The sequence below is a fragment of the Melozone crissalis genome, unplaced genomic scaffold, assembly GCF_028551555.1.
Source record: "Melozone crissalis strain CALT ecotype California unplaced genomic scaffold, PUWL_Pcris_2 ptg000013l_1, whole genome shotgun sequence".
NCBI lineage: Eukaryota > Metazoa > Chordata > Aves > Passeriformes > Passerellidae > Melozone > Melozone crissalis.
In genome coordinates this window covers 59,906,494-59,933,551 of record NW_026535791.1, presented here as the reverse complement: position 1 = coordinate 59,933,551, position 27,058 = coordinate 59,906,494, and the positions used below count along the sequence as shown (strand labels likewise).

General features: G+C 40.3%; 2 protein-coding genes across 2 annotated transcripts in view; both read left to right on the top strand.

Moving 5' to 3' along the window:
• Window positions 1-7,087, top strand: part of ADGRG2 (adhesion G protein-coupled receptor G2) — a 45,816-nt gene extending 38,729 nt beyond the window's left edge. Inside the window, exons 23-27 of the mRNA XM_054271726.1 lie at window positions 613-712; window positions 1,029-1,303; window positions 2,819-2,920; window positions 3,681-3,833; window positions 6,809-7,087. Of these exons, the coding sequence (XP_054127701.1) occupies window positions 613-712; window positions 1,029-1,303; window positions 2,819-2,920; window positions 3,681-3,833; window positions 6,809-6,918 (740 nt within the window). The 3' untranslated portion in view covers window positions 6,919-7,087. The remainder of the gene's footprint in view (window positions 1-612; window positions 713-1,028; window positions 1,304-2,818; window positions 2,921-3,680; window positions 3,834-6,808) is intronic.
• A 3,209-nt stretch (window positions 7,088-10,296) lies between these two features.
• Window positions 10,297-27,058, top strand: part of PHKA2 (phosphorylase kinase regulatory subunit alpha 2) — a 43,497-nt gene continuing 26,735 nt past the window's right edge. The window contains exons 1-13 of the mRNA XM_054272098.1: window positions 10,297-10,424; window positions 15,510-15,668; window positions 17,026-17,073; window positions 17,560-17,728; window positions 18,587-18,669; window positions 19,281-19,361; window positions 20,393-20,491; window positions 20,806-20,952; window positions 21,175-21,228; window positions 21,797-21,919; window positions 24,210-24,305; window positions 25,675-25,782; window positions 26,489-26,567. Coding sequence (XP_054128073.1) covers window positions 10,347-10,424; window positions 15,510-15,668; window positions 17,026-17,073; window positions 17,560-17,728; window positions 18,587-18,669; window positions 19,281-19,361; window positions 20,393-20,491; window positions 20,806-20,952; window positions 21,175-21,228; window positions 21,797-21,919; window positions 24,210-24,305; window positions 25,675-25,782; window positions 26,489-26,567 — 1,324 coding nt within the window. The 5' untranslated portion in view covers window positions 10,297-10,346. The remainder of the gene's footprint in view (window positions 10,425-15,509; window positions 15,669-17,025; window positions 17,074-17,559; window positions 17,729-18,586; window positions 18,670-19,280; window positions 19,362-20,392; window positions 20,492-20,805; window positions 20,953-21,174; window positions 21,229-21,796; window positions 21,920-24,209; window positions 24,306-25,674; window positions 25,783-26,488; window positions 26,568-27,058) is intronic.

Genomic DNA, 27,058 nt, shown 5'->3' with positions numbered 1-27,058 from the left:
GAATGTGATACAGGTCAGAAATTAAAATTAGGCAGTCATTAAATGTTATATTTTCCACCTTTCTGAGGTGTGGAGTGCCCCCAGCTGCAGAACTGAAGTTTCTGCAATTCAAAGTGATAATGAATTTTCCTTAGAACCAATTTTGAATGTGCATGCTTCCTTTATTTTGAGAATAAATGCCAATAAGTAGGTCTATTTCTGGAATAGCACTGTTGCTAACAAAAAGTAGCAAAACCAGATCTAACTGGATAGAGGATGAAGAGATTCTGGGCCTGATTTTCATCTCCTATTTGTTTCTTAAAACATATGTAAGAATGAAAATAAGTTATGCTGTAAAAGATATTTTGAAGCACTTTGAAGACTAATGGTATTTGTTGGTTTATTCAGAAAGTTTTGGAGCTGGCTGTGAAGGACTCCTCTTGTTTCTTTGCAAGTTGTGCTCCTAAGCAGTTTGAATGCTGCAATTTTTCAGACAGCTAGTAGTCAGCAGAGTTCAACAGCCAAATTTCAGAAACAATATGAAGATTTTGTAGCAAAATATAATAATTTCAAGTCCTCATAATACTGTCTCTGTTAGGATTTTAATGTATGTGTTTTCTCATAATCTTTTAGGGTTACCAGCAATAGTTGTGTCCATTGTGTTGGCAGTATCACCGGATAATTATGGTCTGATAACCACTGGAAAGGTTTCCATAAACGGACCTGATGAATTGTGAGTGAAAGGGAGGAGCTCTGGGGGAGGTGAGGGTGGGGAGTGGAAGGAGGTCCTACAAATTTCTTTTCTTTAAAGTAAAGGGGGGGAAAGGCAAGAAAGCAATTGTAGTGCTTTGAAATAGTACAACTCTACAGTATCTCATGTTTTAGGGTTATTGCCTTTATGAAGGCTCATATCCTTTGGCCAAAAAACCCAAACTTCTTTTGTAAAAGGCAAAAATGCTTTGCATGCAAGAAACTACAAGTCTGTCTCATGTTTATTTCACTTAGTTTCTGTTTCTGACAATGGTTGACAGACTGCTCTTCTGTTCTAGCTGCTGGATCAAAAATAGAATTGTCTTCTATATTACTGCTGTGGGATACTTCTGCCTGATATTCCTGATCAATATCAGCATGTTCATTGTTGTGCTGATCCAGCTCTGTCGTATCAAAAAGAAGAAACAACTCGGTGCTCAAAGGAAAACCAGTATCCAAGACCTTAGGAGCGTTGCTGGCCTCACATTCTTGTTGGGAATTACTTGGGGGTTTGCTTTCTTCACAGTAAATGAGGTATTTACTTACCTCTTTACTATTTTCAACACTTTGCAAGGTAAGTTTGTCCCCCACATAACAGCTCCCCGTCTATAATATAACAAACCAAACATTTTGAAACATCATTTTCTTGATTCAGCAATAAAAATTTAAATTTGATATGTGCAGTAGCATGTTAATTATATTAGAGATGAGATGATACTGCTTTACAGTAACTTTAAGTTGCAGTTTTGTTATGATAAAGTACAGAAAAACTAGATACTATTTATATAGGTATGGTATAAATATTGTCATTTAAAAAGTGTATGCAAAACAGATATTCCTGGAAGTGACTGTGTTTCCACTAACAAACAGATGAATTTTGAATACTCGGTTACTTTAAGTGTTCACGTTATAATGCAGTTCATGTAGTGAAAAGAGTATCATTTCTTCAGTTCCCCTAAGGCTTCTGGGGGAGGTTGGACATTCAGCAAAGGCTCATTGAGACAAGCAAGGCTGAAACATTTGAAAGTTAGTGACCCAACTGTTAAACATGGCCTATATAGTACTTAAGAATATATGAGAAGTAGATATGAAAACATAAAGTTTTGCAATGGTGGGTGCTGCTGGACATATCCAAAAGCAGAGATGCCACATTGACTTTTATATAAACAGGAGGGATTGTAGCTGTCCTCCAATATACCTGAATTGTCCTTCTGAAGTTTGGATCCAAACTTCTGCTTAAATGGCACTTAGATGACTGATTGGATGGTTTCCCAGAGAGACTAAAGCAGTGAAAATTGCTGTTCAGTGTATACATACACTTTCCCCTATTTGCTGTGTTGACTTACTATTATTTACTATTCATTCTAAATCTAATACAACTGTTTCCCATTGCAGATTGGAAACTGTGTAAAGATTGAGTGCTACTTTCCCTTAAAGGGGGGCAATTGTAATGAACTTTTAAGCAGGGGAAGTTGGATGCCACCCTGTGTCAGTTAGTAGCAAATGAGAAGTAGACAAAGACGCTGTAAGGTGGCACTGGTAGGGGATAGGATGGGCACCATCCCTTCTAGTAAATGTTTGAAATTGTAGTAAAGGAGGTACCATTTATTATTATTTTAGATATGAGTTATTTTCTTTGGATGAGTGCTCAAAATTTTGTAGCATTGGTGGTGACAGGTTAGCTGCTAATAAAAGATGTAACAGTGTCACACAATGTGCTAAAAAAGCTTCACAGTCTGATAGCGTGGTATCACACACTCTCTTTGACATTGCTTTGAATTCTTTTTCAAAAGCATTAAGCAAATTTCAAGATCAATAGATTTTTCCCTTTTTATTTGATAAAAGGAAACTTTATGCACTTTGTGCATTTTGTTGTATTTGTTGTTTTTTCTATTGTGTGTATGATTCCTCTAATCTATGTAAGGAAAAAGTGCTCTGCAGTGTTCAGAGTTGTAAACTTTTTCAGAAAAGAAAGGTGTCATTACTTTTTATTAGAAATTTAAAAGAAATTAAAGAAAACCAAAACATTGTTCATTAGGAAGTAGTAAAAGTGAATTCTGCAACAATCTTTTATGTTATTGCTTTGCAGGGTTCTTCATTTTCATCTTCTATTGTGTAACAAAGGAGAATGTCCGTAAACAGTGGAGAAGATATCTTTGTTGTGGGAAATTCAGGCTGGCTGAAAACTCTGGTAAATATTAATTTTATTTTTTTTTTAGCTTCTGAATTCTTATATTTAGTGTTAAGTTCCTGGTATTTTGTAATAATTACAAAAAAAACCAAAACCACAAAAATCCTCCCCAAAAAACCAATTGATCATGTTGCTGCAGTTGCAGTTCTAGTTTATTATATAAGATTCAGTAAACCTCCAGAATTATACTTTTTGAAGGTGGTAGCTGATGCAGTGCTTGCATGTTTACATGCTGCTGCCTTAAGCTGCTAACTGCTAAGAGATGACCTCTTCCACTGCAGGGTAAAGGCATGTCTTTGCAGAAGACTTTTGGTCAGTTAGAAACGGTAAGATTTGTTCCAGCTTGTGGGTCAGACGTAGTTTTACCTGTTATTTCCACAAAAACAAAGGGAAGCATGGTTTAAACCAAAAAAGACATGAATTACTTTATGCTATTTTGTTACTAAGTAGTTGTCCTCTTCTAAAGCCATGTATTTTTATACACTTTCACTTAGAGAATCAACTACGCTTCAGTTATTTTTCTGATCTGCTCTGCAGTTGTAAAACTATGACAGTTGGCTGCTTGTATTTTAAAAAGGGACTAGAGAAAAGGAACTAGATTTAAATAATTTTAAACATCAAGACTCATTAAATTCTTACAATATAATTCTGTCTAGAATACTGTAAGAAGTGTGTAAAACCTTGGTTTTATATCAATTATTGCATTATTAACTATATTTTTATAAAGTGCTTGTGTGAGTTATATTCTTTCCTGTTTTAGACTGGAGTAGAACTGCTACAAATGGTTTAAAGAAGCAGACTGTAAATCAAGGAGTATCCAGTTCTTCCAACTCCTTACAATCAAACAGTAACTCCACTAACTCTACAACACTGCTAATGAATAACGATTATTCAGTCCATGCAAATGGAAATGGTAAGTGTAATGCAAAATAGTATATCTTCAGAAGTAAAATTCTCCATCCTTCCTGTTCTAACATAGTACTGTCCTCTGCACTGCTGCCCTCTGCTCTTCCTGAGGAGTTGAAATGCAGTAGCACTGCACTCAATTTCGCTTGCAATTTGCTGTAGCTTATTTGTCTGTTGAGAAAGCTAAATATGAATCACCATTGAAAGTAAAGACAATCAATTTTTCTAACAGAAAAATACCTTACAAATCTGTAATGTATAAAACCCTAAGTCAAGCAAAACTCAGAAGACATTACTCCTGTGTAATGGAGTAATGGTATTTTCCCAACTGATCAAGAGCTGAGGCTAAGTCATGTCATCAACTAGGATGTTTATTATGAAGTTGTTGAACATGCTTTGAGAGGCTGTGTTGTCCTCATTTCTTGGCCTATGCTGTCAGAAGACAGCACATAATCAACAAGATTCTATCAGCAGATAACTTCTCAGATATACGGAGTAAAATAATTTGTATGTGGTTTAGAGGTTACTGTTCCTTTGAGTGTAACTCATATTACTCATACTGTTCCTTTGAGTGTAACTGCATATTGCAGAGAAATCACAACACTTGAGGAGATGGCATTTGGACATGCCCTGTACACTTTCTAAATTGAAGTTGTTTTTTTTTTCACATCCCTTTGTAAAAATCTCCCTGTTTGGATACCACATCATGCAATAATTAGCATATTTTTTATCTAACAGATCAGTTGAGCATCCAGTGACACTCACTGTCATTAGACACAAAGTAAGACAATATTTTTAGGTAGAAGTATTTCCTTTCAAAGAGAGAAGTTTTCAGGTGCAAAAGCCTGCATGTCTTGTAGGGCTCTTTTTTCCCTGCTATGTTAATTGCTCTGATGAAAGAAGCCATCTCTCCCTGCTACATCTGACATGCTTATACCAGCTACAAAAGCATTTTGACTGCTTTTCTCAACAGAAAGAAAGAGCAGAAATGTTCTATTGAACTTGTTTCTTGTAACAACCGAATGAATGAGCCTGTTGCAGCTTTCTGGAAAGTTTTGTTCTTTTGGGTATTTTGGAATGAGATGCTAAATTGATGATCTAAACCATTGAGTGATGCCAATTCTGTTGGCTGTGCTCCAATTCTGTCCTACTATATTCACATAATCAGACCTTTCCAGTGTGTCTGTTTGTCCTGTGCCAAAAGCTTCTTAGATAAAAGCAGCTGAAAGAACTTTGATAAAACCTTGTTCCTGTGCACTTATAAACATGGATGTCTCTGGTGACCCACCTAATTTCCTATTTTATTGTCTATTTTGAATGCTGTGAGCCTCAAACCACATCCTCCATTCATATCAAGAGGGTTGTATGACACCTTGCCTGCATATTTTGACTAAATAATTCTTTGTAAGAAGAGGCTAAACCTATAACTAAACTGGATAGCTCCCAGCAAAGCTCTTGGAGGCAATTCCTGACACCTAATCTTCCAAACATGGGGCATTTGTATCTCAGAAGAGCTGGGCTAATGCCTCCAAGAGGTATTAGACTGCTGTTAGATAGGAACATGGGACCTAATAATTTGCTGCACCCGATTGCTCTCCTCTCAAAGCTGGAACTTGAAAATAACATTGCAACACTTCATTTTAAAAAGTGACCTCCAAAACCAAAACCATTCTAGAAATCAAGACCTATGTCATAAATATACCAAGCTGTAAAGACTTTATTGTTTTAGCTTCACTGCTTCTACTGAAATGCTATTCCAGATTTAGGACTGAATGACTTACTGTGGTAAGTTTGGGATGTCTGTATAGCCTGTGACTTTGCTTTCCTACTGGACTTCATTCTTTAATGGCATTCTAATATTGCCTTATTTTCAGTTTTTCTCTTGCAGATTTGCATATTTCAGAAATTACAGTTAGGTATCACATGGCTGAACTTGCAGATTTTCTCAATGAGGAACACAAACCACCCTTCTGAATTTGTTCACAGAAAAGCCTTATTTTCTTCTCTGCTTTTGCCCTAGGATTAGGGCACAGCTATTTTGAACACTCCTAAGATAAAACAATGTTAGGCAGGCAGGGGGTTAAGCAACAATCACAGTGTTAGCAAGTGTGGTTATTTTCTATCATTTCAACCTTTTTCTTATTTAAATTCATGAACGAAGCTCTTCTGCTTTTCTTATCCTGTCTGCATTTGTGCCTGTTTAAGTGATGGTTGACTTTAAATTAATAACTAAATTTTTTAAAAGTCCAAACTGAAGTGTTTACACAAATACTTAGTATAAAAAACCACAAATTCTCATTAAAAATATTTAGAATGTGATACATAGGGACAGAAGATTTATCCAGTGAACTAAATATTTGTGGAGCATTTCAGTAAAAGGCTTCAGTCAGCAATAGTATTAGATGTGTTCATTGTGGATTCACCTAAATGGGTAAGATTCTCTGCAGTCTAAGGATGGTTTTGATCCGTGATCAGACCTAGGCCTTATTCCGATTGTCCTTCAGAAGTAAATGCTGTAAGTTGAATTCCTTGTACTCTCTTCTTTCAGATGCATGGCACATCTGAGACACCTTTAAAACTTAATTCATTAAAGCAAATCATTAAAATGAGGAGTGTTTTGCATCTTACCTAGTGATACTTATTCCAAGTCAAGTCTACATTTTGAGAATTGTGACCTTCATTGCTTAAAATATTGAATCCTTGTGCATAAATATATTAACATCTCTCAAATATCAGGATTTCACACAGGAAAAGAAATGTATACAAAATACTTACCAAAAATACACATTTTAAAATTGTTGCAAGGATAAAATGAGAGTGTATGAACTCCCTATAGTGACTAAAAAAAGCATGGGAGGCTTGATTCTGAACCTTTCTGATAAGGAATGCACTTTTTTGTTTCAACAGGCCATCTTTCCAGTGAGAAGAATGGTGTTTGTTTCAGTGTACAGAATGGTGATGTGTGTCTCCATGACTTTTCAGGCAAACAACTTGTATTCCAAGACAAGGATGATACTGGCAGCCAAGAAAGCCAAATCTCACTCAGAAGGACTTCAAAGAGAGGAAGCCTAAGTTCTATGGAGAAAATGTGATTTCCTTTTAAACAGCACATTGTTTTACAGTGTGAAGTAGAGTTTCACTTTAGCAGTTTTACATAATGTGAGCAGACCAAGGACTGGTTTTATTTAATATATGGTACTGGAACTTCAAGGCAGCCATGCAATGGATTGACAAGGACAATTATTAAAAAAAAAAAAAAGAAAAGAAAGGAACCTGTCATTTTGACAAGGTCTTGGATGTCGGATTACAGCTGGCACACTTCCATTTTTTTTCTTCTTCAGAGTGGGGTTTCTTGAGGGTTTTTTTAACATTTAAACAAAAGTTTTATTTAGACTTTTTTTATTACAATTAAGTTTATCTGGATATAATGCTTTGTAGTACTGTATAAATGTAGAAAGTTACAACTTGTGTATACAAACGATGTTAACTTTAAAAATGTTAGCTACACTGTCTTCAACTTTTAGTACGTTTTAGTAGCAAACTCTGCAGTCATGTACATAAGCAGAAAATATCAACCTTTAAGCATCTCAATGATACTTTTATATTTATTTCTTGTAATATAAATTTAAATATACCTATGTATAGAAAAATAATTGGTATTTTGTTTGTAACTTTTATTGTGAGTTTGCATTTTTCTTTAGTTAATTTTCTTTAACATAGAATGCTACAAAACTTAATTTGTCCAGTAAATGGATCACTTACAGTAGTTTGAATATATTCACTAGATGCAGAACTGTAAATAACAAACACAATCGGTCTTGAACCTTTAGCTACCTTTTAGTACATTACAGAGGGAGAGAAATTGGGTATAATTCAAGTAGAGTGCCATGAATGGAGTATTAAATAAAGTAGTCAGTGGGTTATTATGTACAGCTAATCTGTGTTGGTGGCTTGAGTGAAGTCATCAGTTTTTGCCATTGATTTCACCAGGGTCAGTATTTATATTGAGTGGTGAGACACTGCCATTTTTCATTTGCAATGATGGAAGTTGAGAAGTTTGGGGGGGGAGGGGAGGCAAGTTTAAGAAAAAGTAGAAATAATAAATGACAGCTGCTATATTTAGTAGCTCAGAAATTGTTTGTTTCATTGCATGGCTGTTTTTTAAGGGGCAGCTCTTGAGCTATTCTAATGAGTATTTCTGCTTAAACTTCGGCTTGCAGTTGGCAAACCAAATACTGAGGCACTAGCTCAGTAATTGCTGAAGCAAAATTTCATTCCTCTTGTGATATTTACTGGGAAAAAAAAGAATTTTGGCTCTTCATGTAAAACAGCTGAAAGTCCATACAACATTGTAAAGATTCCTGAACAGAAATTGGCCTAAGCCCTGGTCTTACCTCTTCTTCCTCACACACATGTGCAGCTATGGCCATTGCTTTTTCAATTTGCATTCTTGGGCAAGAGTTGGATGCTCCTAAAGCAAACTAGGAAAAACTGGTGCCAGACTGCAGAGTACCAGGCCCTGTAAAGAGGGCTGCATGAAGCAGGTGCATGCTGATGGGGAGCAAGGGCTTTGCTTTCCCAGTGGGGAGGGCTCAGTTGGGTGCCCTGAAAACACACTCCTTAACAAAAAGCATGAGTTACGTGCCTCTTATCTGGGGCTCTGTTGGAGTTAGCAATTGAACCTCTGCAGTGCTCAAACCCCATTGTGGTTCTGTGGGCAACACAGGTTCTTTCAGTTATTTCAGTCACATCCAAAATTACTCTGACTATGCTTTTAAGGGGAGAATTTAAAGTATTTGTTATGTTTATCCACAGGGTTTTAGCTGCATGTTGGTAAAAGCCCATCCTGGAATGCTAGTAGCTGGAATACATTTCTGTGAATGCTTAAACTATTTGGCTAATTGCCTTTGCAGTGTTCTTGTAAATTTATTTAATGTTATTATATTTATATTTTCATCTGTAAAAAAAAAGTAATAAATTTGCAGCAAGTGCAACACAAAATATATAAACTTTGTCTTTTAGATAAATGTGTCATTAATACCAGACTGCGTTACAATTCTTCAGATTACAGGATCAACAGTATGTCACCTCTTGGAGATAAAGCTGACCCAGCTTTTGCATTTATTCTCTACTACATATTTTACCTTGCATGGTTCTGACAGATCTGGATATTAGCAGAGAAAACCCTGACATAGGTTAGTCCAGTCAATGCCTGCCCTCAAGACTGCTGAAGCTCTCCCAAAGGAATGCTGTAAGCAAACGCACATAGCTGACTTTAGCTTCAGTAATTAAGTTCCCTATGAATACACAAATTCCACTGACCTGCTCGGAGTCTTTTTGTTTTTATTTTTACACACTAAAATATGTTAGGATTCTTGAAATATTTTTTTTTAATATTCCTAGGGGAGATGAGTCCTTTCTGACTTTGCCACTTAATAGCACACTCATATTGTAGTAAAAATTTGCCCTTGCACCAGCGTATTTTAGCATAACATTTTAGCTCATCCTCAAACTAGCTGCAACCGTGTTTTTAGAGGGTGTTTTTACTGGGTGTTACAGTATCTTTTTGGTACTTGGTCTCTTGGACTTTGTTTAGCCAGGACACCCAGAGAGAGCTCGGGGAAAGCTGCAACACCCGCCCACAGCACCAAGTAAAATTCTGTGCATTAGTTTGTGGCTGCAAGGCTGACTCGGGGGATCTGTAAGGAGGTTTTAAGCTTAGTCAAAGATAAACAGCAACCTGCCCAGCAAACTTGGTACCCAAGTGCAGTCTCTCTAAGAGGCGGTGCCCTGAAGGGGGAGGCTGGTGCAGAGCTCAGGGAGCCGTGAGCTGGTCCCTGTTTCGGCCCGGGGCAGGTTTCACCGCCCGGCTCTGGCAGGGGGAGGTGATGAAGCTCCGAGCTCTGTGCTCTGCTCTGCTGTGCAGCACCTGCAGAGGTGGGGCCCGACCGCCACCGATGAACCAACGCGGCTGTGAACGCTGCCTTCTCAACCACGACTGTCGGCTACAGGCAATGATGGAAGAACAGCAAGGAAAAGTGACAATAGTAACTCTGCTAATGCTACAATTTCACTTAAAAAGAAGAAGAAAAAAAAAAGACAACGGGAAAAAATTGTTTCCGAATTTTGATTGAACACCACACCTTCAGCTACTCTGCTACATCTGTGCCGTGCTTTCATTCGATCAGATCTCAAAACGGTGGGGTTTTTTAAGGCTGGGGGAAAGAAAAGCTTCCAACAAGTACTCTGGTATTCTCAGCTTTATTTTACGAATTTACGAAGAGGTTCTGTAAAATCGACACTATTTTTTACAAACGTAGCCGGGCTTTTGTCACGCCAGGCGGCCCCTCCTCCGCTCGGTCCAGTGCAGGGCTGTCCCGGTGTCCCCGCGGTGCCTGAGGGCGGAGGCCGCTGCCGCCCCGCCCCGCTCCGCCGTGAGGGCGGGGAGAGGCCGCCGCCATCTCCGGGTACCGCCGCCCTGAGCGCGGCCGGGCCGGGCAGCCGGGCCCGCCGTGGGGCCATGAGGAGCCGCAGCAACTCGGGGGTGCGCCTGGACGGCTACGCCCGCCTGGTCCAGCGGACCATCCTCTGCCACCAGGTGAGGAGCAGCCGCCGCCCCGGGACGCCTGCTCGGGGCTGGGGGCGCCGGGCGCGGTGGGGCCGTGCCGGGGGCGTGGGGCGGCTGCCGGGGCTGGGGGCTGCGGAAGGGACACGAACATCCCCGCTCCGGCGGTCTCCTGTCCGCACGTCCCGCCCCCGCCTGCGGAGCAGCGCGGGGAATGCTGAGGCGGTGCGGATCCTGGGGGTGCTCGTGTAAGTGCACCTTGAAAAGCGTGTGGTAAACACATCGAGTCTGAGCTTGTAAATAATAATAGTGTTGTGTATACAATGTCTTCATGGCCGTATGATACACACCTAGCCGTTTTGCACGCTATATCTATCTGTCTATCTAGATGGATAGATACACAATACCTACTATATATATGTGTGTATATGTTTGTATGTGTATATGTATGTATGTATGTATGTGTATATACTCACTCACGGTAACAGCAGCATTCCGGCCCGGTGACATCAGAGCCCCGAGCAGGACTTTGTGCCGCGCTGTCAGCACAGCGCGGTGCGGGTCCCCGTGCGCTCCCCCAGCCCGTGTGTGCGGCCGGGCACGTCCCAGAGCTTCCAGTCTGTTCTCAGCTGTCCGCACTGCTGAGCCTCTGGAGTCAGGCGCGGCTGCCTGCACAGGCGAGCAGCGAAAGAAAGAAAGAAAATAACAGGTGATTCCGGGAGGTCGTTGCCCACCTTGTGTTTTTTGGTCAGCACAGTGCTCTCTAAGTGTGCTTGTTTTACCCAGATGGGCACTGAGGACTCAGAAGGTGTTCAGCAGTGTCGTGCTTTGGTTAAACGGCCCAGTATATAAAGATGAGCAGCAGGGTTTTCTGCACAGATCGGTTACCAGATATGCTTTGTTGATGAGAGTTGCAAGAAACTGGTAAGCAATGAAAGAAGAGGCTGGGCTCCAAATGCACTTTGGTCAGTAAGATTTTTGTCACTGGCCATTGTTTTGAGCACAGGGTCCAAACACCTGTGATTTGTGTTTGTGTACTAATTACTGTAGACTTGGTAGAAACAAATGCAAGAGCTGGCATATGTGGCATGAGAAGATAATTTTTGGCTCTTCCTGTGCTGGGGTGCAAGAGAAGCTTTTAGCTGTACTCCCATCTCTGCCTATTGTCAGCAAGATGACCTTGGGCAAGTCACTTTGGCTTCCAATGCCTGCTTTGATTTCCTTGTTTGTAAGATGAGAATGCTGATAACAGCTTCCATTAGGGGAGCCTCTGAAATTCAGAGCTCAAACATGCCCCATGAAAGCCTTGATGATATTAATATTAACAATAGGAAAAAGGGTAAGTAAATGGTAATACAGGGGTTCATATTGGTGACCAAGAATTTTGTAATTGCTATTTAAAGCAATAGGATGAGTGTTCATGATTGTGTATTGCCTTTTCCACTAAGGGCTCAATGTGTGGTAGAATTCAGAGGTGGAGAAAGGAGGTAAGTTTCCTTCTTTGTGTGGAAAGCAATTCGCAGGCTAGCAGCAAGGCAGAGGATCAATGGTATCTCAGGAGGACCCAGAGAAATGCTCAATGCTCAAGGTTTCTAGGTTTTAAAAATATATTTATATATAGTCTTTCTGGTTTTTTCACTGCAACAATTTGAAAATGTTGTGTTCAGCAAGGTGAAGAGATGCAGTGCTTGGGCAAGTTAGGAAGGTTGTCTTAGGGCTACATGCAACTGTGTCTTTCTTGGGAGCAGAAAGTCTGTGGCTGGCTGGGCTTGGATGCTGCTGCTTCTCTGCTGCTGGTGCCTTCTTAGTGCCTCCCAGGAAGGAGCCAGGGGCCAGGGAAGTGAGTTTTAGCCATGGAGCAGCCTGGCAGAAGAACCAGAAGGTGTTTCAAATGCTTCTGAGGTGCCGCGGCTCAGCAGGGGCTGATGTGTGACTGTGACCCTGCACCTCACATGCACAGCTGGGGGAGTGCAGCCTTGGCACATCAGCTGCTGTGCTCTGACAGGGGCAGGGACACACTCATCTCTGTGGGGTGCAGCAGGGGCAGCACAGGGTGTGCACAAACACTGGGCTTTGGTCAGGTGTTTAATACACCTGGAGCTAGCTTTTTCAGTAGCAGCAATTGATCCTGTGCTCATTCCAATAACTCTAGATCAATGTGATTGTGCAGGCAATTTTTAATGCAGGATATCTGTGCTACCAGGCAGATCTGTTCAGGACTGACAGTTTTCTCTGTGGCATCTTGCAGGATCAGGTCAGTAGGTTTCTTTTCCTGTTTTGCAGATGTTGCATTGTCCTTGTCAGTGCCTGTAGCATGCACAGTGATAGTCACCATCCTGTTAAAGGTTATAAAGGAGGATAAGACCAGACCACTGGCTCCTGTCTGTGGGGGGCCTGCCATCTGCTGCATGTACCCCAAGGGACAGGGGCCAGAGGGATGCTTTGGTGCAGGGCAGACATTGAAAAACACCACCAGAAGGATGTTCTCAGTTGCTTATTACACCTGTTAAATTGAATGACATAAGAAAAAAAATGTGAATCTTAAGATTAGGAAATGGTAGAACTTAACATCTTTGTACATTTTAAGTAGAAGTGAAAAGCATATGGACCTGATAAGGAAAGGTCATACCTTGATGGGTAACCCCAGCTGTATTACAGAACCACATTGGAAGGGACTCACATGAATCATCAAGTCCAGCCCCTAGTCCTGCACAGGACCATCCTCAAGACTCACTCACATCATGTTACATCTGGTTTCACAAGCAAATCTACAAGCTTTGCTACAGCTACCTCAGTTTTCACCTGACAGATCAATGAGACAATCTGTTTAATTTGCACCTTTCAGCAAGATGCTAAATTACTTGTTTTACTGCTCTTGTTAGAACCTCACTGTTTTGTGCCTGTCCTGCTGAAGTTCTTATTGACACTTGCTGCCCTGTAGGAACTGCTGTATTTTTTTGTTTGGATTGTTGGGGGGCCTTTTTCTTTCCAGATTGATGGATAGATTTAAAAATAGCTTTGGGCACGATAAACAACAGTTTAAGGTCTTAGTGCAGCAATCAGCTTTCTGTTCAGTGCTCTCAGCTGGCAGCCCATGGTGCTGATAAAATTCTTTGTTCCGTGGATCTTCTGAGCAGTGTGATTTGCAGGATGAGACCTGCTAGTCTGATTAGCCATCACTGCATAGATGGAATGCTTGAAGACTAGCTAGGCTAAAATCCCTTTGACATCAGGGGGATTAAGTGCACTCAATGTTTCTGTGGGTTCTTTAGCACCTTGTAAACATTGTAGTTTTCATATGGTGCCAGCAGGTAACAGAAGAAAGTGATTGTGGTTTTTAAGAGAAAACACTTCTAAAAAGCTGAAACAAAGCCACTTAAAATATTAATTAATATATTCTATTGTTCTGCTAACATTCTGAATGTGCATGAGGAAAGACATTAATGTGTTGTCAGTTCATGAGAGCCAGCCCCAGTGCACCCCAAAAGCTGGGACCAACTTGTAGAGGAGTCAAAGGTGGTGAAATGGTGATAGCTACCCATAGATGTGTTTAATACAACCTCTTGAACCAGACAAGTCCTTGTCTGGGAGCTGAATAGTCTTTTAAAGTCTTGGATGGGCCTTTTCTCTGGGATTCCAATTTGGTACACAGAGACATTTTTATTTTTCAAATGGCAGCTAGCCAGCATGGAGAGTAGGGGAAAACAAACCAAAATGAGCATTTCTCAGCAGAGTGATCTCTATCAAGGCAGGGCTGCAGGTGAGCAGACGTTTGTTGTCCTGCATTGGAGGGAGGGAAACAAAGTGTCCTCTAGGAATGTTGGGAGTTTGTGGTCTGCCCTCTGAGACCCTGGGTTCTGTCATGTGGGCACAGTGCTGAACTGGGACTTCTGTTACTCCCTGTTTGACTTCTCAAGATCAAAGACAAGTTTTTTAAGCCATTTGCATTCATATGTGCTGTTTTTCCCATCAAACAGGTGAGTAGGGGTCCTTCAGCTGTTACTTGGTTTGTGAACACCTTGCTGAGGCAGGGCTTTGCAATAGAACTTCATTTCTACTCTGAGGGACCCACTAAACATTGCTGTATTAAACCATAACAATGGGGCTGACTGTGCCAGGTCATGTCTGTCAGGCTGTCACCCCTGTGCTGCTCACATGGAGAGACCAGGAAATTGTAACTAAAGCCCCTGTCCCTCAAACCAGCTTTTTTAAAAATAGAGTGAACCAGTGTATGTGAGAAATGAAAAATTGGTGGATGTATCCTTTTAAATTTTACTTTTGTAGAAGTAGTCTTTAGTAATCTTTGCCCCTTGTCACACCAGCCCCACCAATTGGTCTTCATTCACTGAAATTTTCTTTAAAGGCTTGATTTGGTTGAAAGTTCTATTGACTTTTGCCTCTTTGTGTCATTTTTTTATTAGTCAAGAATGTACAGCCAAGAAAGATGGTCTAAAAAAAATTAAGGATAGTGAATTGATGGGAATTAATGATGCAATTAAAAATTTAATGGAGTATTTGGGATGCAGGAGACTTCTCAGTGCTCTGCTCTTCAGACAGTGCTGCTTTTCAACACCTTCACATTTTTTTTCCTGTACATTTTCCAAAGGAGGATTTAAAAAAGGTTTTATGTTCATTTAGCTGTTATAAATCCAGTGGGCAGATGTATAGAAATACTTTTTTAATCTCCTAGAAGATCACTAGTGGCTTTTTACTTTCTAAAGATTATGTCACAGACCACTTACATAGAGAAGCATATATCCCACACTCAATTTCTAGTGTTAACTCAGTGGCCTCTTTTCCTCATAAATATCCTCAAAATTTAAATTTCCATTTCCTTGGTGTATTATGAATTTCACTCAGTGACTTAGCTACTAATCCTGAGTGGATGAAGATGTCCAGCTGGATGCTGTAAACTTTGAAGGGTTCAAATAAATTTTGCATTTCACTTGTGTGAGTTTGGGAAAGAAGGATGGGGTCTCACTTCTCTTGGGAATTCACGAGCAGCTGCCGTGTGCGCTTAGCATGAAATCATCTTTAGTTTGTTACCCTTTCATAGAGAGAGAAGTGATGGGACTCGAGGTGGTGATGTTTGTTCTTTGTTCCTTCTGCTGTGGCTAGAACCCAGTGACGGGGCTGCTCTCAGCCGGGGCCGACCATAAGGATGCCTGGGTGCGGGACAACATCTACAGCATCCTGGCCGTGTGGGGGCTGGGCATGGCCTATCGCAAGAACGCGGACCGCGACGAGGACAAAGCCAAAGCCTACGAGCTCGAGCAGGTGCGTCAAGGCTCGGCACGAGCCGCTTCCACTGTTTGGGTTCCTTACTGGTGTGCTTTTGGAGAGTGCATTCACACTGCTGCTGTCTGGAATCTGGCGGGGTTTTCCCAGCTTGGAGTGTTCCAAAGACAGCAACATCCGTGCAGTGTGTGGTGTGCAGTGTGCCTGGCAACTTTCTGGCAAGGAGGATTTGAAGAGCTGGATGGCAGAGAGGCTAACATCTGAGTTTAACTACAAACAAAACAAAAATATGTAGAAGTCAAACTTCCATCAGTTGGCTGATTGTTGAAAATTAGGCTTCTGAGAGGTTTTGTGCCCCAATTTGCAAGGCTCTCTCTGATTAAACCTTGAGGTCCTTCATGAGGTGTGTTATGGTGCAGAAAATCAGGCCTAGGCTGCTTGATCTTGCAGCAATTTATCTGCAAGACGATTCTTCCCCATAAAGAGAAGCATGCTATTTAAAGTAGAAGTCTTTGGAATGTGCGTGGAAGTGTGCACATTCCAAATGTGCCTACGTGGTATGTAGGCATGTTTGATCATAGCAGAGAAGGTATCAATCTCCAGACTGATGAGATCTGTGCTGGAGAATAGGAAGGGGACATAACTCACACAGTTAAATACTAAAATCTGCAGCTGGGAATGTGAGTATTAGGAATGAGAATGTAAACAGAGGTGGGTTAAATGTGAAATGAGGGACTGTTGGTGTCCTGCTGTTGTTTTGGAGTCATTGGGTAAATTTTTTGCTGGTATGTCCTACTTGAACCAAGGACGTCCATGGTGACACAATAACCTTGACTCAGTTTGCATGATCATATTTTGAGGCTATATTTTTGGGATGGAAAGGTAGGGTTGATTATTTAATGCACAGTCTTGCACTTCTCTGCATTCCCATTTACAGCCCTTTCTCTACGAGTCACTTAATTTTTACTGTACTGCATAAAGAGTGGAAGAAACTCTGGAGGTTTCACAGTCATGTCAATGTCTTGATGTCACCTACCAGTGTTCCCTAGATCTGTCATTCAAAAAATTTATTGTTAGTATTAATATTCTTACAAGACTTCCTTTTCTTCTTCCATTCTTCTTACTTCCTTTAGGTGGATAGAAGGACCATGGAGAGTTGTTCCACTGTTTAGAGAGGACCTTAGGAAAAAGACTTCTCCTAGATGGGAATGAAGGAATGAAATCTGATCAGTATATTTAAAAAAAAAAAAAAGCATGCAAAACATTTTGGGCAGATACACATTCTTTTTTACCTTTGGCAGGACATTAGTAGAGGGTGTGAACTTTGCCATTTTTGAATGTTGTTTGTAAGAGCTGATGAGGCTGGAAGTGTCACTGGTCTGTTTTGTTCCTGCAGAATGTTGTGAAGCTGATGCGGGGACTGTTGCAGTGCATGATGAGACAGGTAATGCCATAGGATTGAGTTGAATTAGTAGATGTTGTATTTACAAGCATTTCATTGAGGTGTGTAGTTCTTGTGTCTTCTGTGGAGTGACTTCTTCTGTGTGTGTGCCAATGATGGCGTGGGGAGTCTTCTTAAAACTCTTGAGCAAAACACTGACCTTGCTTCCAGTTATTGTCCAAGTAATGTTTTGAGACTGTGTTTGTAGCAAGTCAGAGTTTTGCCTTTGCAAACTGATTTTCACCAAGATGAAGGCCTATAGTTTAGATCTCAACTCAACAAGATGATTTAATCATATTCTTTTCTGTAGAGATGTGAATTTACCTGGAGTCTAAAGTCAGAGTTGTGTTTAAGCCCTCTGATCAATCAAAACTGAGTGTGGTAACAGGATTAAGACCTCAAGATTTTCCTCCCCTAAGAAAAGTTGTTAATTTTGAAATCGTTTAGAGAATTTCTTCCAAGATATTTGAGATTTGTGATGTTTTTTAGGTAGATAAGGTAGAGAAGTTCAAGTGTACTCAGAGTACCAAAGACTGCCTCCATGCCAAGTACAACTCTGCAACTTGTGCCACGGTGGTTGGGGACGACCAGTGGGGGCATCTACAGGTGGATGCAACTTCCCTCTACCTGCTCTTCTTGGCACAGATGACTGCATCAGGTAAGCAGAAGATATTTTGGCCTTTTGCTGCAGCCTTTTCTATTCCAGCTTTTATTTTAAAAGGAAAAAAAAAAAGAGCTAGTAATCAGCTTCAAAGGTCTTTACATAATTATTACTCAGAAGCAAGTCATGTTTCTCTGGAAAAGAGATGTGCCTTAAATGAAATTTCATGTTTATAGTAATTGGCAGTGTCTATGCCCTTAGTCAAGACATCAAATACATGAGATATTTAGAATCATGTCAGAGAAGTCTCATGTTTAAAGATTTCATAGGGAACAACCACGTTTCTTCAGAGAGTGGCAACATCAAATCACTTGCACTTGTGCCATCAGTGTTTCTTCTCTTACTGGTGCTGTTTTATCCTGTGTTCTTGTTAATTGTACTCCTCCTGTGAGGATAAGGATTTGTTTTCTTACATGTTTTTCTGTCCTTGAAGCCCCTTGCAATTGATCCCTGCAGAGCAGGCACCTGGTTGTCTTGAAGGTTCCTAGGTAGAGCACTGAGCAGGCAGAGGGCTGGGGAGCTGCAGAAATTGGTATGCACTGTTCTGGAGAGCCAGAGCTGGCTCAGGTGCCTCTGCTTTTTACCCATGGTCTGAGTGCCACCCTCACAGTTTGGCTTGGTCTTTGGTTGGTTTTTGGTTGATCTTTGAAACACTCTATATTGGTGGGGTTTGAAGTATTTTGTCAGCAGCAAGTATTGAGGCTTGCTGCCTGACCTTTGGAAATCAGTATGAGTTTTTCCTTTGATTTCAGTGGGCAGGGGTTGGAAGCTAATAAACAAAAGCATGAAACTCACTGAAGAGTAGCTATTGCAGTTCTGATACAATGTAAAATACTCTTTCCTTCTTTTGATCAGGGCTACGTATTATCTTCACCCTTGATGAGGTTACCTTTATCCAGAATCTTGTTTTTTACATAGAAGCTGCCTACAAAGTTGCTGTAAGTAGTTATTTATATGTAAATGATCTGAACACGGCTCAAGTGTGGGTGGAAAATTATTTATTGCTGGAGAAGTTAAATAGGGACTTATTTTTTCCACAAGAGGGTATCAGAACCTGTCAGGACTTTACAATGTAAGCAGCATCTTTGGAGATGTTGGGAGGGCTGTGGAGGATTTACTGCTGTGTGGGTGAGGTATACTTGTTCTATTATAGTAATAGGGGGTTTTTTTTGATAATTAGTAATATTTCCTGATGTCTAATTATAAGTCTTCTAGGCCTTTCTGGAAAGGGTAAGTTGTTAGCAAACCAAGTTGAAGGGACGTGGGGAGAAACATGCACAGGAGGGATAAAGGGCTTTGTGTCTTCTGTGAAGGCAGTGATTTGTGATTGTACACATGACCCTGCTGGGGTGGATTTTTATGTGCTTCTTTTTAAACATGAGGAGGGTCTCTTTTGAGACTTGGAGCCCCTTTTTTCTTTTTTTTTTTCCTTTTTTTTAAGGGAAATAATAAACTAATTTAATGTAGGGATGGGGATTTGTTATGGGGCAGAGGGCAAAGCATTGCTTTTGTATGTAATCATGCTATTTTTTTCTTGATGATATTGCAGGATTATGGAATTTGGGAACGTGGTGATAAGACAAACCAAGGAATCCCTGAACTAAACGCGAGCTCCGTGGGAATGGCCAAAGTGAGAATGTCTTCTGACACCTTCTTCATGGCTGCTGTGTTGTGCTTGAGGGCTCTGACAAACCTGATGGCTTCCTTTGTATGGTCTTCTTGGCCACTGCAATAGTTAGTTGATTGTATAAGAACTTTTGTTTAGTTGTAAGTATTTTTTAGTGCAAAATTTTTGAGATAATGGCTTTCATTGAAGGACCTCAGCACAGTTGTTCCAGGCATTGCAAGAAGGGTACCAGATTAATTGAACCATGAATCTGACTCAGATTCATTGAGATGAAATCTTATAAAGTGGCCTCTTCTTTTCTTTCACTCCTCCTTCATTCTTCAGCCTCAGTGTTCATATCTATTTTCATGATAAGATCAAGTCAAATGAAAATTCAAAAAAACAGCAGAATATCGGTTTAAGAAATTTTCTGCAAATAGTTTAAAGAGAAAAATAAATGAAGATATACTTGAAAGAAAGTGGATATTTCTGGTTCCCTCATAGCACAAGGTCACAGAGATACTAAATGAAGCTCAGAAGGCCATAAATGTAAATGTGCAATTGACAACTACCTCATTACATGGGTTCTGAGGGACAGACAGAAGACAAATATCATCAAGGTTAAAGGTGTATTTGCCTTTCAGCAGGATTTGTAAGATTTTGTGTGCACTGCAAGAGGGAGAGGCTGCTGGTCTTGGCCCCACACTGATACAGGAGGCTATTTTGAAATATAGGGCAGGACAAGCATTTTTTACTGAGTACGTCAGTATTTAGATAATGTCTCTCTGGAAACCCAGCTCCCATTTTTTTGCATTGCCTTTAAATTGTAGGAAGGATCATCAGTACATCAATGCTCTATCCTACTAGTTGAAAACCAGGAATAGTTACTTTTTCTAAAATATTGCCAAGCTTCCCTTTAAAGATGAAAAAAGTGTTGGTGGGGCAAACTACTGTCTCATGTAATTTCTTTCAGAGTTTAAATACAGGTGCTAGGGTATATACTTGGTTTAAAAGGTATTTATTGATTTTGAGTTGTGGTTTGGTTTTCTTTGAAGGCGGCTTTGGAGGCAATTGATGAACTAGATCTTTTTGGAGCTCATGGAGGACACAAATCAGTGATTCATGTTCTTCCTGATGAAGTGGAACACTGTCAGGTAAAAATTAGTCTGCTTTTTGCTTTACTAGGGGAAAACCTAACACCTCTCCCCTTTGTTTTTAAATGAAATGTTGATTAACTAAGCCAAAATGTAACATAATAAGGATGGCTTCAGGCTATGCTGCTCATCCTGTTTCTCATAGAGCATGTGAAACTGAATAGGATGAAGCATTCTCATTCTAACTCAGTTAAAAATAACTGCACAGACTTCTCTGTCAGTTTGGAAATAGTGTAGTCTCATTTGCATTTGACATAGCTTTTGAAGTAGGTGAATTGTTTTACATCCCCCTCTCCTGTTCTTGTTTTGCTCAGTCTATTCTGTACTCCATGTTGCCAAGGGCATCCACATCCAAGGAGATAGATGCTGGCCTTCTGTCTATTATTTCTTATCCAGCTTTTGCAGTGGAGGATGTAAACCTTGTTAATGTAACCAAGAGTGAAATCATATCCAAATTGCAGGTAAGGATTTACTTCATTTTTATTTTCCAAAGAGAGAAGCAGAACCTCTTTTTAAACCAAAAATCCTAATTAAACAAGGGTTACCAGGTTGGTTCATCTATGCATGAAGAGAGGGAGGAAGATCCCTAAGTGACCCATAAAACTCAGCACACACCTTTATGCTGATCTTAATTTGTGAGGAAGTGTATGGGAAATTTCCTGTAATGTTTTCTGGTTTTGCAGGGCCGCTATGGCTGCTGTCGCTTTCTCCGAGATGGTTACAAGACACCCAGAGAGGTACTTCTGATGTATATTTATGATGTATATTTTCAGTAATTCTTCACATGGGAAGAATTTTATCTCTTCTTTATAGACTTTTTTTTTTATTTACATGAAGGGGTGAAGATCTCCATCACTGCTAAGACATCTTAGTGGATTTGAGGGTAATCCAGGTATCCACCCTGGAAAGGACACATATTTGAGGAGGCTAAGGGTTTAAAAAACAGTTATTAAGGACAGAACTTAATTCATAATTCTGTTAGAAATTAACCATTAGATATGCTTATGGTGTCTAAGATGAAGTGGTATCTCTGAAACATCCCAAAATATCTTTGGACTGAGGCAGATCCACAATCATTTGGGAGACACTTAGATCCTGAGACTAGAAAGGATGGATTTGTCTAGAGAACCATTAAATGAGTTTGAGAGTGAATGTGACAAGAAGTCAAAAGACTGCATGGAAACTGTTTCTGGTGGGTTTATTGGTTTCTGTGCTATAATTTATATAAAATAGGCTGCCATTATGATTGGAATATAAGTGACTAAATTAGCACTGTGACTAAATGAGTGTGGTTGAATTTTTTAGGATCCAAGCAGGCTGCACTATGATCCTGCTGAGCTCAAGCTCTTTGAGAATATTGAATGTGAGTGGCCAGTATTCTGGACATACTTCCTAATTGATGGAATATTTAATGAGGACAAAATCCAGGTGAGGAAAGGAGAAATTGCTTTCAAATTGCAAAACCATTTACCTACAGTATTTTGTAACTTTGTTCCATGTTTGTTTTGGGTATTATTTAGATACACCATTAGCAGAGAGGAATAGTCTTCAGCCAGTTTCACCTTCCTGGGGAGTTCATGACATGGTAGAGGCAGCAGGGTTGTGCACACTGGGGCCTGGTTGCCCTCTCCCTACCAGGTTGAATGGCTCTGTTAGCTGGGATGGTAAAACTGGGCTAAACAGAGTTTATTTGCCTAGTTTTGTCTTATCACCAACCTTGATGCCCCTTTCTCAATGACTTCAGGATGAGGCAAGCTTCTTTTTCCCCAGCCTCTCTGGCTTGGCTGCTGAGAACAAGATTTGTAGTACTTTCAGTCTTTTTGTACATTCTGAGAGATTTGGGGTTGGTTTATGTGGGGCAATTTCATTTTCACTAGTTCCCTAAGTCACTTCATGCCATCACTGTGCCAGATATGCAGTGGTCAGTAGAGCTAAATTGATTGTAGCCCTCCAAAGATTATGGTGGCACCTGGGGAGTATTGCTGATTTTAAAAAGCAGCACGTAACCAGACATTCATACCAGAACTTCTGCAGATTGCTAGCTTGAAAGAAATTTAAAATGTATGTGATTTAAAATTGCCTGGCATGCAGAGGGATAGGAGATTGCTCAGCTCCTTTAAAAATTGAAATGTCATCAGAAACTATTCAGAGAATTACAGACCAAAAAGCCCTCTTTCTGTATCAGTTGTTGCAAATAAAGTGAAATTCCTTCCACACTAGACACATAAAATGTTTTCCTGAACACAGTAAATGTAGTCTGATGAAGAGAGAAATGGCATTATTTCATGTGGGGGAAAATCAGAAAGTTTACAGAAACTTCAGTCCTGTCAATAAAATACCACTTCCTGAAGCAGGCTCCAGACCTTAGTTGGATTATCTGGGACAGTATGTACCTGGTTGTTTGGTTTTTTTTGGTGTGCAGATGGACTGTTCTAGGGCATGGTCAGGGCAATTGCTCCCAGTCTCCACTGTTCAAACAGAGTTGAATGAGTCACTGAGACACTCAGGTGAGTGTCTAGTCCCCAGTTACTGCTGCAAACAAATGGTTTTGCTAGAAAAATAAGCACCCCGAGGACTCAAAAAAGTGGAGTGGGACAGGATACTAAAATGTCAGTGTATGTGAACCTGTGAGTACCATACTTTGAGTGACCCACTTTACTCAGGAATACCAGAAAAAAGGATTTCTGAGGTAGGTGCTGTTGGTGCTTGAAAAGTTTCCCTCTAAGTATACATCAGAGTCTTTTTCCCTGTAACTTATTCAAAGTGTGGTGAGATAGAGTGTTCAAATTGTAGATATGAGCAAAGGCCTCCATGCCAAAGTAAGCAAATGCTGAGGTAGCTGTGATCCCATGGGAAGTTTGAACAGAGAGAGAGAAGAGTGATGAAGAGACCCTTTGTGCCAGGGAAAGAAGACTTCTGTTCTCAGAGATGAAGATGATCTCAGAGATAGATAAAGAGAACCTTTGCTCTTGAAGAGCTCATCCTTAAAATAATACCCCATAAGTTGACATGGCCCATAAACACAGGTGTTGGAAAAGCTGTGGAAAATGGGAGGGATTTCATGATTGCAGATTTCTGGGCAGCTGCTATTCGTGGAAATTAAATGCCACAAGAGAACTGTTTTCTTGTGGAGAAGCCTCCATAAATTGACAAGAGGAACTCCTCTCCCTACGTGAACTAAAGAAAGACTCTTCTAGATGTGATAAACTGACTGAATTGGTTCTGTACATTGTTAGCATGAAAAAAAGTTGTAGGGGGGAGAAGTGTTCTAAAGGTTTTATTCTGATTCTTATTATTCTTTCTTTTAGTTACTGTTAATAAAGTTTACTTTATACCCCTTTAAAGTTTTGAGCCTGCTTTGCCTTCCTCCTAATCCTGTCTCACAGCAGGAGATGAGTAAGTATATTCTAATGGTGTACTGGTGTTTGGCCAGCACTAGACCCACCACACTTCTCAGTAGGAATATATTGGAAGTTTTGTAGCAATGTGTTACAGTTTGAAGACAAGTGTTCATGTTTCTGATAACACTGAGATGCTGGAACAGTCTCTGATAATTTGAACCCTGTTCTTCCATCAGCAAGTCATGATTCCTCCACCCCTTTTTTTCTCTTTTTAATATATTAACTTTCAGTTAAAAAGTACTGCTCAAAAGTACTTTATTGTTTCAGTTTTGCTGACTGTAATGTGAATTCTCACTCTTTTTTAAAAATAATTTCAGGTACAAGAGTACAGAGAGGCTCTGGAAGGAATACTTATTAGAGAGAAGAATGGGTTAGTGCTAATGCCTGAACTGTATGCAGTCCCTCCAGAAAAGGTATTGTGAAAATGCAGTGTCCACTTCAGTATGCAAAGTAGAGAGAGCAAGACGAATGTCAGTCTTATAGTTTTTCTGTGTCTGATGAATTTAAACCAACAATAAAAAAAGACTATTGCACATTATTTTAAAAAGTAAGAGACTTCTCACAACTCCTGCTGAGAAATAGTAAACTTTAGGCTTCCAAATGGTCACATTTTTCACTTGTAAATTTGATTGTCTGTGGAAATATCACAGCAGGCCTAAAATTTTACATCTTTAGAGCAAGACACATATTTAAGTATTGATACTAGCTTAGGAACTGAAGCTCAAAGAAGAAATAAAGCATAGATTGTCCTACCTGTCTAATCTATTGATTGCTTGTGCTGCCCTTTTCCAGAGCATGTATGGGAGCCAGGTTTCAAATGGATTAGGGTTTGGGCTGGGATTTTGCTTTGGGCATTTTCTTTTCCCCCACCTTTGCTGTTACTGTTTATCTCATTCTCCCATTATGACAGAGAAATTCAGATGAGCTTATGTGCTCTCCTGTGCTATTTGCCTTTGTATCCCTCCCTGCCAACTTCTTCTCCCACTCCAGACTTCTCAGCCCTCACTCAGTAAGGGTGTGGAGCCTCCTGGGTTGGTCTGAGTTGCTCAGCTGATGCCTTGCTCGCAGATCTGAGGTGGAATCTGAATTGCCTTCCTAGTGGGAACAAGCGTGTAAGAGTCCAGAGCCTTCTTGTGAATTTTGCTTTGATGACAATGATCTGAAAAACATGCCCCATCAACAGGGTAGATTTTGTCTGTCTGTAAAAGAAATACGAAATGGCTGCCTGAAGATGTAATCTGGGAGGGTTTTTGCCCTGCCCTCAATAGATCTGTACACTGCAAAACTAAGGCAGTTTTTCTAAATTAGTAAGCCTACTCCTAATTCTTCTGTTGACCATCCTTGCTAACACAGGAAAGGTGGAATAATCTTAATATTGGAAAGCAGCTTTGCTTCAGAAAGCTGGATGAACAGGAGTGCATTTAAAGTGTCATCTTGGAAGGGGTTGGAAAGCAGACACCCAGTTACCTATGCTCAGCCCAGAGGGAAGGCAGCAAAGGCATGGTGAGAAGCACATGGAAGAGCTAATACCAAAGCTATAATTGCATGCACAGTCCCCATTCATCCTCCAGCTCTGAAGGGTGGGAAGAGGTACAAAAAGGAACCGTAGTTCTTGTCCCTGGAATTGCACAGCCTTAGAAGTGAAACCATTACATCTCTATGTCAGTAGTAAGGGCAGTTGAAAGGGTTGATGTTGGACTGTGTGTCTGCAAATGCTTACATGTTATTGATTGTTCTTCACAACTTTAGGGTAATTTTTCTTGCTTATGTATTTGTTTTCAGGTGGACGAGGAGTATGAAAATCCTCACTCAGTGGATCGTGTCCCAGTGGGAAAGTTGCCCCATCTTTGGGGCCAATCATTGTATGTCCTGAGCTGCCTGTTAGCAGAGGTAATTATTCCTTGCATAGTAGATAAACTTGTTTTGCATTTTGTTTGAGATGGCTTGGGCTTTAAGTGTAGTTTGGCGCGCAGATAGAGGCCAGTGTCTTTTACAGGAGAAACATGTAAACATGTACATGAACCATGAAAGCTCTAAGCTTTCAGGACTTTTTTTTTTTTTTTAATATAGCTAAGCAATTGTCTAATTGTTTCTAATCAAGCTGAGTAAGTTGTCCTATGGTCTGGAATACACTTAAAATAGAGAAATATGCCCAAGCTGACTTGCTGACTTGGCTGTTCCAGAGCCATGATTTTGGGCCATTTCAGCTTTACTAAGCTATTCCTTGCTCTATGTATCTACTAGTCAGACACATTAAAGTCAGACTAGTTAAAAGAAGCACAAATATTTCAGTGGAGCTACAAAAAAAAGAAATCACTTTCCTGGTAAAATTATGTAAGTTGCTGTAACTCTGAAATAGGAATTCTGCATGCAGATTGTGTCAGTCAGAACCATTTTCTTGTTGTTCCAAAAAATATTGCAGCCATTGTTTTTATTGAGTGTACTACTTTGTGGACAGGGTTGACAAACCAGGCTTTAATTCTTGCTGTCCTGAAAAAATATGAAAATGGGTTAGGATTTATTCTATATGTCAGAATACTTTGACTTAAATTCTGTTTGTTTCCTTACTTTCTTCTTTCTTTTGCATTTGTTCTAGGGATTTCTTGCTGCAGGTGAAATTGATCCCTTAAACAGGAGATTTTCCACAGGATTTAAACCTGATGTTGTGGTACAAGGTGAGGGAATTTCTGTGAACATTCTGTGTGAATTTAATAATGTGGTGGCAAAGCCCCTGTGTACAGGAGAGATGAAAGATGTGTTTAAAAATAATGTGCATTTTTTTTGCATGGGACATAGATGCTTTGACGACACTGTGAGAGGGAGAAAGAGTTTGTTTGCTTAGCTGCCTTTTTCCAGGAAGGAAGATCAGGTTTAAGGCACTTAAAAAAAATTGTTAAAATTTTAAGACTTGTCTGGAATTGGAAAGTGGCAAACTTAATCTTGTAGTGAAACAGAAAATCTTGGCAGCTTCTAGAGAGAAGAAGCAGGACTGACAGGAGATGGATTGGGTTAATCAGGTTTCATGCAGCCCCTTTCAGAGGAACCAGAGAGCCCTGAGTGAGGAGCATCCCTGTACACAGAGTGACCTTAAACAGGGAGTGTACAGGGAGTGACCTTAAACCAGAAATTAAGTAGAGAGCAAACCCCAGCAGATCAGGTCTTAAAG